This window comes from Notamacropus eugenii, chromosome 7 (assembly GCF_028372415.1).
Source record: "Notamacropus eugenii isolate mMacEug1 chromosome 7, mMacEug1.pri_v2, whole genome shotgun sequence".
In the NCBI taxonomy this organism is placed as follows: domain Eukaryota; kingdom Metazoa; phylum Chordata; class Mammalia; order Diprotodontia; family Macropodidae; genus Notamacropus; species Notamacropus eugenii.
In genome coordinates, this window is record NC_092878.1 from 4,094,877 (window position 1) to 4,109,723 (window position 14,847).

The window sequence follows — 14,847 nt, forward strand, 5'->3', positions numbered from 1 at the left end:
AGCTCTTGCATGTAACAGGGACCGATAAATAGACGTCTGCAGAGCTGAACTGCATTCCGTGAGGGTGAGAACTGTGCGGATACATTGTAACTCCCTGAATGATATTGACAAACCGCTCCTTTCTACGATGCAGAGAAGGTCCGGGAGAGGCTCCTGAGTACTGCAGGGCGGAATCAGGGTGTCCTAGATCCCGAGACCCTGGGGGCACCCCCCAAACCGCAGCGGGAGTCACCCGTCCCCAGTTGTCTGCCTCCCTCCAGCCCCGCCCCCATCCCTCGAGATATCAGTTCTGCACGTAAAGTCACGCCAAACATGATTTCTGTATCTGCCACGTTGCAAGGAAGAGATAAAGACAACCAAGAAGTGCGCGACGGGGCGCACTCGGGGACGGCGAGCTCCCTCCAGGAGGGGGTGGGCCTTTTCCACCGCGCTCTGCACCTGGACCGGGCAGGGGCCTGCGGGGGCGGGGCCTGCGGGGGCCGGGCCTGGGATGCGAGGCCCGTCCATTGGCTGCGCAGAGCCGTCACTCCGCGCCCGAGGCCCGCCCCGTTCTTGCTCCAGGAGGCGGCTCCTCTCCGGAGCCGACAACGCCTTCCGCGTCGCGTGGGCCTCCTCGGCCCCCGTCCTCCATGATCCCTCTCCCCCGCCTCGGCCCCCGGCCCTGCCCTCGGCCTCCTCTCTTCCTCCGCCCCCTCCTCACCCGGCGCTCCCCCTTCCCCGCCCCCCCGGCCGCATCTCCTCCTCCTTCTCCATCATCTCCGGGCGCAGGAGCCGCCGCCGCGGTCAGTGGCGTAGCCGGCCTGTGCGTCTGGGCCGGACCGGAGGGCGGGCGGGCCCGGATCCTGGCACGGCCCGGGCGGGGGCCATGGGAGGAGGCGGCCCCGGGCGTTCTCGACGCTGACGGAGAGCGGCTGCCGCGAGCGCAGGAGGCGCCATGGACCGAGCCGCCGCCGCCGGGGACCAGGTACGCGGGGCGGGCCGGGCGAGGCCCGAGGCCCCGGGCCCGGTGGGGTGCGGGGAGGCCGCCCGGCTCCCCGCCCCCGCCTCGGGCAGGGGGGCACCCCGAGGGTCCAGCGGGGGGGCGGGTCTGACGGCCGAGCCGCTGCGGGCACCCCAATCCCCCCCCCACAGCGCCGAGCTTCGAAGGCACCGTCCGGGGGATGTGTCGTCAGAATGCGGGCACACGGAGGAGGAGGGCACTTCGGTGGCGGTGTCCTAGAAAGCAGTGCCAGTCCGCGGGCTCCCGGCGCCAGGTGCTGCCCGCTGTTTGAGGGGCTCCGGGGCCCGCCCTCGCGCTGCCCGGCGTGGAGACAAAACCGAACAGCCCCGGCTGGTGGGAAAGTTCGGGGGGCTGGCCTTACAGGCTGGGGCGCAGCCCCCCGAGTGAGGGTGAAGCGGTGGTTTTATCCCGGAAGGGCTTATTTCGGTTCGGTTTGTTGGGCTGACAGAACAATTGAAATGCCCGGTTCCGAAAAGGGGGTGGGGGGCTTTGATCTCCCCTCCGCCGAACTCTCTACCTGGTAACGAAGTGGGGGCATCCGGGCACGTCAGTGGGGACAGGGCTCCCCCCTTCCTAGGACCTTCCTCCCTCCCTCCCATCCCTTTCCTTCACTTTCTCTCCTTTTCTCTTTTCCCCTTTTCCTCCTGTCTCCCCCTTTTTTCTCACTCTTCCCCCATCTTCTCTTTCCCCCTGCCTCCCCCTTTTTCTCACTCTTTCCCCCCATCTTTCTTCTCTTTTCCTCTTTCTCCCCCTTTTTTCTCTCCTTCCCCCCTCCTCCTCTCTCACTTTTAGGGGTGTATAGGCACACCCATGACTTTTGATAGAATAACATATGGAATTACATAAGGGAACGTTCATGGGCAAGGGCAGCTCTGTTGGGTATTAGGGTGACCTTGTTCATGCTTCCCTGCCTTCATCTGGGGGGCCTGTTGGACTCCAGTCTGTTTGAAGGGTGACAGAAGAAGAGAGTGTTGAACCATTTCCTTGTTTGTAGGTGTGAGCTAATGAGAGGGTTCAGTATTTTGGTTATTCCCCCGGATGCCAGAGCAGCAGCTGGTAAGGCTGGCGTGTGTTTAGAGTCCCTTTCATCCTAAAGGAACTTTAAATGAACCATTTCAACCACAACTTTGAACGCAGCTCCTTAATTGAATGTGGTCATCTCTGTAACATGGGGTGTATGAGGAAATCTTTTCTGGTGGAGGCTGGGGAGGGGTGCAAAGTGTGTGTGGATCATTCCAGCTAAAAACTGAGCTGGTTCATCTCTTGCTAAGTATCTTCTTAATTCTCTAGTTGGACTTGCCTGGGATCTCTTTTGCTTAATGTAAGAGTATATTTAACAGTTTCTGATGAGGAATTTGGAGTAGGTGATTTCTAAGGATGTAAACTTAGGATTCATTGAAAGTATTATGATTCCGTAAATAATCTTAATTGTGATAATGACTGCAACATTTGGGAGGGATTACTTACTGGAAAAGAATTCTAGTAATCTTTTAGTTACTTTTGTATAAAAGCATTTATTTTGATCTTAACTGCCAAGCAAAACAGGTGGACTAGATTTCATTTAGGTGTTTGAGGAACAGTAGGTGTAATACATAGCTTTTTCTTGAAAAAAGTAGTGTGAGGAGGGATAGGAAAAATGACTAACTAGATTTTATTTTATTAAGTGTTTCATTTCAAACATGACAGAAATTGCAGATTCTGCTAGACATAGAGAAAGAAATCTTCTTGTTTCTTGAAATTAAAGCGTTAACCGATTTATTTACACAGACAAGAATTGAGTACACAAAGTTAAAAAATTGGCCTGCTTTCCAGCGAATAAGGAGGGGAGGATTCTATACTTAGAATTTGTTGACTATTTTGTTACTTTCTAAGAATTAAAGAAAGCAGTGATGCCATGAGGTGTGTGTATATCTATGCCAGGAATTATAAGGGAGTGGAATTTCTTAGGATGTTTTCCTTTTAAAAATAAGTTTTCATAATTCCCAATGCTATAAAAATATTAATCACTATTAAAATACTAATAGCTAATGATGTTAAGCTGCCCCAAAATGTGTTCCTTTTAAACTGTAGAGTAAGGGTAGTCAGCACTGGCTTCTGTGTCTGAATGTGAAAGTTAATGACAGAAATTTCAGGACTGTTCTGTCATTTAGTCAATAATTAGCTAGATACATAGTAATAAATAGTAATGACAAATAGTATGTGTACACATGGTCCTACATCCCATAGTTTATTTCTGAATTAGGTTATGTCTACTTAGTTTTTTTTTTTAACGCAAAAAATCAGGTGAATAGGAATGCACATGGCTAGGACAAGTTAAAATTTCAGACTTTGATTTTTCTAAACGTGTTCCGAAGTCTTGCAGAATTTTTACATGCAGACTGAAGTTATCCTGTAGTTTATTTTGGCAGTTGGTGTATTTAGTCAGCGTACACATTTTGAGCAGCTCTCCAGGCAATCAGGGGTTGCTTCTGGGATTTTCTGGAGTACTCTTCTTTATATCACACTTTCCTGCAGAAAGTACTTTTGTCTGCAGGAGGCAAAGTATCTCAAAGAGTGATTTCAGCTTCCATTCTAAGATGGATAAAATACAAAATGTTTTTATAATCTGACATTTTTCCTTTTTTTTAAGTGGGAGGTATAATTTCTTTTGAAACTTCACTGTGAGATGGTGTTATCATTACTTTTAATGCACACATTTAGACTGAGTTTTACCTTGTTTAGTGTTGGCAGAAGTTTGCCTTCTTTCTTTATAACTTCATCTCCAAAAATGTGCGTTGTAGATTATCAGCAAATAATAAATGTATAGATGGTATTTATCCTCCCACAGCAGGCCTAGCGGAGCTGCCTCAGTAATACTTACTGAATTTAAGTGCACTCTCAGTAGTCCATTGAATATGTTTGACTAGACTAATGAAATAGGTTTCAAGTAAGACGTTTGTGTCTGTTTCGGAATTCCCAGTTTTGTGGGGAGGTAACCTGAGTGTGCTGGTTTGGAGGAATAATGTCGTTAATAGCCTCGATTTCTGTGATTTCCCCATAAGATGGGTTACAGTGACGAAATGGATCAACTCCCTGTGTGCCTGCTGTACTGTCAGGTGTAATTGTATGGACGTAATTTTTACAGTAATAATGTTTACATGATGAAGTAATTTCATTTAAGGTATGCTGAGACTGAAGAACTTTGGAGAATGAAGGATAGTTTAATTTCATAGTTGAATTTTTTTAGATAAGGCAAAAGTATAATTTAGCCTAGGTAATACTGATTTCCCACCCAGATGTATTACTGTATTTTTAGAACTTCTTGATGTGAGATTTCTTATATCTGAAAAATAGATCTTGAAAAAATAATGACTTTTCTCTAATCTCTAATTAAAACTCAAATTCAGATATCTAGGAATAAAACCAAATTCTGACTTACCTATGTGTGTGTGTGTGTGTGTGTGTCTGTATATATACAACCTATATATATATTAGCTATGTATAGCATGTCTTCTTACATTCACATAGCTCACCACATTTTCTTGCTGACTGCAGATTTTTCCTTTTCACTTTCAAACACATTTAGGTGGACCATTTCTCTGGTTTTTTTCCACTTTAGTGCTATAATCACTCCCAACATATTGTCTGTATCTTTTTTATCAAATTATGGTGTATGGGAGAACAGTTAGAAGTTTTAATGTTGCTTTCCTGACCTGTGGTTTGGGGAAGGGTAGATAATGCGTTTTAATGTGAGATATAGAACCTCCTAAAGTCACAACAAACAAGACCTTTAAAAAAACAACTATCCAGCACTCTAACTGGAGAATATGGTTTACCAGTCTGTTCCTACTAGTGACATCTTCTGTCTCTGCAGCTGGTGATGACTACAGTAGTTTTCTTTTAGGCAAAGAACAAAGGGGTCATTTATGTTTATTGTGATTTTAATTATTGAAATGAAATCTATAAGTAGCACTATTAAAAAAACATCAAATCAAAGGGAAAACAAACTTAAAACTGAATAAATATGAATTATCTTTGCTTGCAAAAAAAAATCTGTTGTAAATTATACACATGACCTATTGAACGTTTCAGTGGTAAAAGTCTTCTAAAAGGTATTTTGGGCACCACAAAGTGATCTTAGTGAGAACTGTTTCCTAAGTTTTGAACTGAACAAGTCTTGAACCATAAATAAAAGAAGTATTTTGTAGAGATATATGTTTTATTTTGGAGAGATTGCTACCATTTATATTGATTATTTTCATTTGGGAGTTTTGTTTTTATTAGTTTTTAGCATTGCTAAAATATAGCCCATTGGATCTGGAAGTATTCCTTGCTTTAAAAATACATTAATATACACAAGTGCAGATTTACAAAACAGACCTGTTAGGTTATGATTATTTACATTTCATAATAATTCCTTATTTTGCAAGAGGATTTTAAACATATTTCTCATGCATTAAGAATTTGTTTCTTTTAAAAATGATCTAAACACAACTCAGCAGGAACATGTGCATTGTGAAAGCATGCTGAACCCAAATCTTTAAATTTATTGTTTATAGGAGCATAAATTTAGAGTTGGAAGGGTCCTTAGAAGTTTTCTTATTCAATTAGAGATAAGGAAGCTGGGGCTTAGAGAGGCTTCTTTGGTGGTTTCTGAAAGATCTGGTAGTAAGTAGAGTCAGAACTTGAAGCTGGGCCCTTCAGCTCCCCATGTCTGCTGCTCTTTCAGCTACATTTGAAGACATGAATTTTTCTTTTTGTATTTGGAGAAACTTTCAATTATTGTAATAGTCCCTTGCTATCTGCTCATCGCCAAGACATTCGGGGTATTTCTCTTACCACTCACAGTTCTATTGGTAAGAAGTGCTCACTCTTTGGATGACAGTTTGGTAGTGACATTTTACTCTCTGTTGCTACCTGGAGCTTATGGTCTAAATTTTGCCTTCTTAGTCTTTAAATCAATGAGAATTTTAAGCACTGATTTTAACTACTGCAAAACAGTAATGCTTTTTTTAAAAGAACATTTTTGTGTAAAGTTTTGAGCTCCAGATTCTATCCCTCCCGGAGGCATTAAGCAGGCAGGTGTTGGTTATAGACGTGCAGTTATGTAAAACATTTCTATACTAGTCGTTTTGTACAAGAAGACTCAAATAAAAGAAAAAATAAAGTGACTCTGTGTTCAGACACTATGATTCCTTTGTCCTGAGGCGGCTAGTATGCTTCATTAGTCCCTTAGGGTTGTCTTGGATCATTGCATTGCCGAGATTAGCCAAATCATTCACAGTTCTGCTGTATTGCTGCACAGTATTGCTGTTACTGTATACAGCGTTCTTTTCTCTTCACCCTGCATCAGTTTGTGTCAATTCTTCCAGGTTTTTCTGAAACCATCCTGCTTGTCATTTCTGATAGCGCAGTAACATTGTAACCATATACCACATCTTATTTAGCCATTCCCCAATTGATGGATGTCCCTTTGATTTCCGATTTTTAGCCACCACTAAAAGAGCTGCTATAAATATTTTTATACAGATAGGTCCTTTCCCCATTTTTTGGATGTCTTTGGGATATAGACCTGGTAGTAGTATTACTGGATCAAAGGGTATGCCCAGTTTTATAGCGCTTTGGGCATAGTTCCAAAGTTTGCTCCCCAGAATGGTTGAATCGGTTCACAAGTCCACTAACAGTGCATTTTGTGTCCCAGTTTTCACATATCCCCTTCAGTATCCAACATTTTCCTTTTTTATCCTGTTAGCCAATCTGATAGGTGTGAGGTGGGACCTCAGAATTGTTTTATTTTGCATTTCTCTAATCAATAGTGACTTAGAACATTTTTCAATGTAACAACAATAGCAAAGCATTAGTACTATATCTACTTGAGATTTAGTGTTAGAGGGAAGAGCAAAATTCAGTGAGGAGCTTAAAGCTTGTTAAGGAAAAAAGTACCATTTAATGGCCTGGTTTGTTAAGTAAATCCTGTTTGAATGCTTTACAGTAGGTTAATAGACTTCTGTTTAACAAAGAATATGCGATCTATATCAACGTCAGTTACTGTTTGTATTAACGTAGTGTTTTGACATTTGTATACTGGTTTTTAGAGATTTTATTTTGAGACTTAAAATAACCCTGTTAGATACTGTGGGTGCTCTTCATGTTCATAGATGTTAAGTGGCCTCAGGGCTAGAAAGTGTCGGAGGTGAGACTTAAACCCACTTTTCACTCTGAGTCTGCTACAATTCTTATGCTTTGTATAGGGACCTTGTAATATTCTTTTTTTGACAGCATTGCCTGAGACCACTCAGAGTGGTGTTGAGAAGTCTGTGCCATGTGGATTTTAATAGCTAAAGACATTTTAAGTCTAGTTTTCACAGATTCTTAAAAACCTATCTGGGTCTTTGAACTTTAAAAAAAATTGTCTTTCAGTATAATTGGTTTCCTTTGTGATCCTATATGTATTCTGTTATGCTTTTTAAAACATTCTGAGAAAAGATCCAGAGGTTTCACCGGACTGCCAAAGGGGTCTATAATTAATAACCCCTGACCCAGATGAATTAAATTAATATCAAGTAATAGATGCTCAAACTTTTTCCCTCACAAATTTCATTGAAATTTGGTGGCATAAAATCTCTTGCAATTTTATAATTGCTGAAGATTTCACGTTCAAGTTAATTGAACTTGATAATAATTCAGAATTTTCCCACATTGATGTAGTATTAAATATTCTAAAATGTGTATTGTTACTTTAGTGAGACTTTGCCATTTGAAGGAAGATACTACTGTATTTTAATTCATCCAGGTTTTTAAAGAAAAAATAAACGTTTAATAGAGAGCATATACTTTTTGAAGTTTTAAAAATTTTATACTGAATTTATCTTCAGTATTTAGCAATTTTATCAGTTTAAGAAAGTTGTTTTTTGTGTTAAATATTTAGATTTTATTTCATCCTAGGTGTCTGTATTGTGTATTGAAATCTCAATGTATGCTTTTATGTTTCTGGAGTAACGATTTTAGCCTTCATCTGAATGCAGAAGGCAGAAGTTAGTAAAGCCCAAACTATTCTCTTACTACCTAGTTTATTTTTAGTCTCTGAAGTACGACTTCCTTGTATTCTTGATTGCTTTAACAGCTTTGATTACGTAACAAGAGATGACTTCATTGAAACTTAGTAACCTTTTATGCATTTTCCGCTGTTTTAATGGATGGTTTTGTATGAATAACTTGGTCTTTGTTCAGCTGTTTTAAAGTGCCACTTTTTTAAATGTTCTGTGGAAGTTCTGAAGAAAGATAACTCATTGCTGTTCTGGAAGATAGATTCTCTTTTGTCAAATTTGTATTGATTTTTACATTTCTTTTAAACAGATAGTAATTCATTTTTCTCTCTCTTTTTTTTTTTTTTGAAGAATGTCAAGCTGTCTGCTGAAGTAGAGCCTTTTGTTCCTCAGAAAAAGACTCCTGATACCCTTGTGATCCCAATGGCACTTCCCGGTGATAGTGGAAGTGTGAGTGGAGTGGAGCCAACTCCAATTCCCAGCTACCTGATCACTTGTTATCCCTTTGTGCAGGAAAACCAGTCTAATAGGTACTTTTTGGTTGGGGGTGTGTATGTGTGTGTATGTGTTGGATTGATTGGAGTGGGGGGGTGAGACAGTATAAAAAGTTGGTTAGGCATAATTGTCATAATAGGTGACTTAGAACATTGGCACTTTTTCTGGTTCATAAAAACCTTTACAGAATTAAACCTTTGCTTAAAGCTTGAAAAATCAATTTTAAAAAATATTTTTATATTATGAAGTGCAAACAGAAGTGTTTCTAATGCATATGTGAATACATGCTCACATTAAAGTGATGACCACAGGGACGTTTTTTCGTCATGCCATGAAATTCTTCAATCTTGTTTAAATTAAAAATTGAATTCAAAGGAGGAGAGGAATGAAAGATGCAGGAGGAACCCAATAAAAACTTCTTGGAGCTAGATTCTATTTAATCCTACTAAGATAAGTTTTAATACAGTGATAAATTATTCCCAATCTTTGATTTAGCAATAAGATCTTGTATGACTATGAAGTATGATTGAATTTTGTTTCCACAGAAATTACAATTCATACTGATGTGGCTATTTAGCATTTATTTTCAGTCAGAAAACACTTATTACCAGCTCTCTAGGTACTGGGTGCTAATGTAATATTTAGTTCTCAATCAGCTATTATATAGTCTAATGGTTAGAACTTGTTTGAATCACCATAGACTTTTCTAGTCATAACTAGCAATGTAATTGCTACTTAATTTGAATTTATTACACAGAATATGTGAGCTGTGAAGGGTAAATCTATATACTCTGCATTCAAGTTGTCCCCAAAGGCTCTTAGATTCTGAGTGTTGTTGAGTGGCTATGTAATAGGGTCTGAAGGAATCATTTGGGTTGGTATTTTGCTAGTATTTCATAAATGTTACTAATAGAAGTAACAGAACATTAAAAGAAATAACAGAAAATTAAGGACGATAATTAACTTTTCCTTTGATGGGATGTAAGTTAATGTAGTCATTTACATGTGATTTAGTGCTTTTCTGGGGTTTGGTTAACTTTTGACAGCATATATTTTGTTTTTATTGAAGGAATTGTTTGTAACAACCTTATTGGCAAGTTATCCTGGAGAATTCATATGCAAAGAAAGCACCATTGGTACTGCTGAAATTATATTGGATAGCAGGGTTTTTTTAAACCCTGTATCTTTTATGCATGCTTATCTCCTATATGTTTGCATATCTCCTATGTTTGGGGAAGCAAAATAAAGAATAAAAGGTTTTCTTTATAATATTCTCTCTTTGCTTCTTCTGATATCTGCCCTTTGCCTTCTTCTTTACCTGGCCAAGCCACCTTGTTTTATATGAAGTCCTAGACCTAAGCTCCTTGCACCTCTCAGAAGAATCCCTGAAGAGCCTATAAATATAAAACAGGAGGCATTTCCTTCTTCCTCCATTGTATTTGAGTACCTCATCAGTGTGCCCTACTGAGATTAGTGCTACTGGAAAACACAGGTTTACTGCTTTTATTTTTACTTCTCCTCTTGGGCGGCTTGGTGGTGCACTAGATAGAGCACCAGTGCAGGAGTCAGGAGGACCTGAGTTCAATCACTAGCTGTGTGACCTTGGACAAGTCACTTAACCCCAGTTGCCTCATCCTGGGACATCTCCAGTCATCCTGATGAATATCTGGTCACTGGATTCAGATGGCTCTGGAGGAGAAGTGAGGCTGGTGACCTGCACAGCCCTCCCTCACTCAATACAAAGTCAAGTGAAAGTCATGTCATCGTTTCTCTGACGGCATGGGCTTCTTCGGCAACAAAGGACGAACACACACACTTCTCCTCTTGCACTTGGGTAGCATTTCTGTTGTTAAAGTAGGAAAGTGGCATACAAGACAATATCTACCCATGTTATTAAGGAAGAAGTGTGAGAAAGGAGTAAAAAAAGCAGAAGTGGAATCATAGAATGACCTTTTATGATGACCTGAGCAGAAGTCTTTATAGAATCCTGGAACTCGTTGGGGGTGGGGTGGGGGGAGGAGCTGGCATTAGCAGATCTAATAGTTGCTTTGATAATGATCTTTCCTAGATTTTAAGATTGAAAACAGTGAGAACTCAAGGAAATTGCAGTTTAAGTAAATGTAGTAGATCCTATTCTTTTTTCTTTTCTTTTTCATATTTATTTTATGATGCAGTTAAACTCTGTTAGAAGTCATATTGGACTTCTGTTTAATACAGAATAAATCTTTTCACGTCTGTGTTTGAGACACTAAAACAAGGCAAGGTAACTTTGTTCCCCATGCTGGCATTACATGGAGGTTCTGCTGAACTATTTTCTTTATCATGATGGGAAAAAGTTTCTTGTTTTGCTTTAGATTTTAAATTTAGACAAAAACTTTCAGATTTTAAACATGATTTTTTAAATTTGTTTATTTAATAAATTGGTTCTCCTTTTCCGTTGGCTTTCCAGACAATTTCCATTATATAACAATGACCTACGATGGCAGCAACCCAATCCAAATCCTCCAGGGCCATACCTTGCTTATCCCATCATATCTGCTCAGCCGCCTGTTTCTACAGAATATACATATTATCAGCTGATGCCAGCTCCATGTGCCCAAGTTATGGGATTTTATCATCCCTTTCCTACACCTTACTCCAGCACCTTTCCAGCAGCAAATGCTTTAAATACCATTCCCACGGAATGCACGGACCGTCCAAATCAGCTTGGACAAGTCTTTCCACTGTCCAGCCAGAGAAGTAGAAGTAGTAACAGAGGTCCCATTGTGCAGAAAGTAAGTAACTTCCTTGGCTTCTGTAAAAGTCTGTGTATGTCTTTTGTTATCGTTGGTGCAAATAACTTATCATTTGTAATTTTAAAGGATTATATCAGCAGGGACCCTGACATACCCAGGAGGGCGTGCTGTATGGGTTCTTAGATCTGCTTTTCTAAAAGGAAAGCAACTTTTGAGGGGTCAGTAACCTACTTTAATCAAGCACATATATGATTCACTTAGTTCAGGGGGAAAAATCAGCACCCTGAACTTCAGAGAAAATACAGAGAAATAAAAATCAACAGACAGGGCTTCCAGCTGTCTGACCATAAGCAATACAAGGATGTAGTAAGTGAAATCTTTTGATAGGCTTTTCTGCCATGATCCAGACAAATATCAATTATTTTAATTTTTGTCTTATTTTTGTCACTGTAAGCGCTTCTGCCGCCATCCCAAAGGCTAGCCTCTCTCTGACTTGGTTGATAATTGCTAAGAGTTCATTTGGTGTAAAAGCTCATTATCCTATCACCAACCTGGTGATAACACCTTTCCAAATTGAGCTAGATTGGTCCTTGGACAAAAAGCATATGTGTTGTATCATATAGAAGGACAAGTAACGTCTATTACATTTTTTTCTCTGTCTTTCAGTTATTTTCAGTAACCTTTATATGAGTACTTTTTTTGTACCTCTCATAGTCTTTCAAATAAATTTAAATTGTCACAATATCCTTGTACTGCTAAAGGATTTAAATGCAGTCAGCTACCCTGAAATTTATATTATACCTTTATTATTGTGAAACAATTATTTAATATATGCTTAAGGTCATGCTAAGTAAAAAAATGAATATTTTACACATTAATGCAATCTACTAAGTTTACTAGTGAGAATTAGAACTTAAACAATTCTGGGATTCTAAAAAGTAGCGTTTGACTGGCAACTGTATCCACTGTGATGTCATTTTTATGAATTACTCTCAAGTTATTCCCTTTCACTCCTATGTTGATTCTGTTTATATTGCATATAATTTAAAAAAATAATGTTGCATAAAATGCTGGGCACTTAAGTTCATTAAGAAGTTAAGAAGCATTTCTATAGCTGCTTTTTATTGAGAATAATACGTTTTCTTCAAAATTAGCTATAAAAGTTAATTTTGGTTAACATGTTTTTCTCAATTTATTTAAATAAAAGATCCACCATATTTAGCAGGAAATAAATTTTACTAAACCTTAAAAAATGAAATCAAACTTAAGAATATTGAATAACCTTTCAAAGAAAATCAGGTAGTTGGGAATAATGTCTTGCTCCTTCTTTTCCCTTCTGTGCCATCCTGAGTTACTCCCTTTGGTCCAGCTTTTTTCCCCATCCCAAGGATTAGGCTTTTGTCTTTTCCTCCTCTTCTTACATATTCCATCATCTGTGGTTACTCATCTATTAGACAGCTAGTTCAGGTTGACCTTCTTTATGGGTCTATTTAATATGCAAAGTAAACAGACATCTGCTTGAAGGTATTGGCTACAATTAGGGAGTTTTTTTTCTTTTTTTTTTTAAACTGATAAATCCTTAATGGTATTACTCAGTATTAACAATACCGTAGAATCATTCCTTCCAGGTACAGCTTAGAGTAGCTTCAAAATGAAAATTTAAAGCCGACTAGCAAGGAAGTAGGGAAGATGAGTCCTACATGATGTTTACGATCAAGACCAGCTATACGTTCAAGATAGTCTTTTGAAACAGAACAATTTCTCTGCCCTTTCTCCCCCCTCCCCACTTTTGACTAAATATCCCTGAATTAATGGAGTCTTCGAGAGCAGAAGTGAATTTTTTGAAGCTGAGATTATGACAAACAAGACAGCAGATTCTGTTTTAAGGGTTTTTTTTAGCTAAAGGATACTTTCCTATCTTGAAACCTTAATTTTCCAACTAGCAACTAAAAATCCTGCTCAGTCACTTGGAGTTGACAGAATCAATCTTGAATCGAATTTAAAGCCTTTGCTGACTTTTCAGTTGGCACTTGTGTCAGCACAGCAGAGAGCCAGTCCTTCCTCCCTGACCCATGAAAAGACTTTCATCTATTACAGTGTGCTTTAATGGGGGAAAAGGAGAAACCAGAAGTAGCAGTTGCTGTAAAAAACTTGGGGTCTGTCTCTGTCCCAAGGAAATCTGCACTGCCTTGACAGTTGTTTGTTTAGAATTTTTAAGGAATGGAGGCCACGAGATAGGAGAAGTAAGGTGATAGCACAAGATGCACACATTTCAAAGAATGAGAGAGATTCTATGGTAGAGGGAGTTAATAACTAGGTTCAGTTCCTCAAATTCAAAATTCTGTCACATCAGTTATTGTTAAGCGAAGAATAGCCGTATAATAAGAGTTCAGAGTTTTCCTTCTTTTTTCTATTTTGGCAAAAATTGTCTTATACATTTTTATTCTTAGGAGAAAATTCTTACCCAATGATATTTCAGTGAAACAAAAAGTCAGCTTCTTGGTAAAGGTGGTCTATTTTAATATTAGATCATAAGTTTTTCTGTCAAATACTTAGTGTAATAAAATTCTGTAGTTGAAAGGGGATTTAGGAATCATCAATCAATTATCAAGGAACCCTGACTTTATTGTGATTTAGAAAATCACAAATTAACTTTATGTTGTATTATCTTTTTATTGATTCTGTTAAACATTCTCAGCTGTGTTTTAATCTGGTTAGTGCTCCAGAGTTTTGTGGGCCTCCAGTTTGACACCTTTGATCTAGTCCATTCTCTTCATTTTACGTGTATTTATTTTCACAGTATTGTTTTATTGAAGTAGTATATTATTTTCTCAATTTAAATCAGCAGCAGCAGCTTTTACAGCAACATGTAAAAAGTAAAAGGCCGCCAGTAAAAAGTGTAGCAACTCAGAAAGAAACCAGCGCAGCAGGACCTGATAATCGGTCCAAAATTGTGCTTCTGGTGGATGCTTCCCAGCAAACAGGTAAGAGAAGGGGGACATATGGAGGTTCTGGATTTCTGAAGGTGGAATCTAATTTGTAAAAACAGTTGCTTATGCCATTTTTAAAGTATATGGCAAAATAATACTTTACTATTATAGAAAGCCTTCCTATTCTTCCCTTTTTTTGGTCTGCCAGTTTATAAAATTCCTTGGAAGCAGGGAGCCACAATCTGTTTCCGTTATTTTTTACACTTATTTCCTCCATTGTCTGCACAGATTGTTTTGCTATTTTAAGGTGGTTGTTATGTACTAGGCTTTTGGCGTTGACTTTTTTTTTTTAAAGAACCATTGGTTTATATAAAATTTTAAACAGCGAAATTTTATTGTAATTTCCTTGAAGGAAAAGTAATAAATTGAGACATAAGGTTAGAAAATTAGGATTGGACCAGGTTGTGAAGAATTTTAAATGTCAAAGAGGGGTGTTTATGTGTTATCATAAAGAAAATAGAAATCTACTAGAGAGTATATTGAGTAGAAAAGGAGTGGTATAGTCAAATCTGTGCTTTAGGAAAATTTCTTTGGCATCTGTGTGGAAGATGAATTGGAGTCTTTATTTGAGGCAGAGAAACCAATCAGAAATTTGAAAAGAT

At 39.1% G+C, this 14,847-nt stretch overlaps 1 protein-coding gene across 7 annotated transcripts in view; it reads left to right on the forward strand.

Annotated features, from left to right (window-relative positions):
- Window positions 1-682: 682 nt before the first annotated feature.
- The window catches only part of SECISBP2L (SECIS binding protein 2 like), a 75,243-nt gene continuing 61,078 nt past the window's right edge, over window positions 683-14,847 (forward strand). The window contains exons 1-4 of one of the 7 annotated variants that reach the window (XM_072622383.1): window positions 683-964; window positions 8,377-8,555; window positions 10,970-11,294; window positions 14,104-14,239. In XM_072622383.1, coding sequence (XP_072478484.1) covers window positions 935-964; window positions 8,377-8,555; window positions 10,970-11,294; window positions 14,104-14,239 — 670 coding nt within the window. In that variant the 5' untranslated portion in view covers window positions 683-934. Of the gene's footprint in view, window positions 965-1,135; window positions 1,254-1,304; window positions 1,521-1,566; window positions 2,057-8,376; window positions 8,556-10,969; window positions 11,295-14,100; window positions 14,240-14,847 lie in introns of those variants that run through there. The other 6 variants (XM_072622382.1, XM_072622380.1, XM_072622381.1 and 3 more) reach the window with 6 other exon arrangements.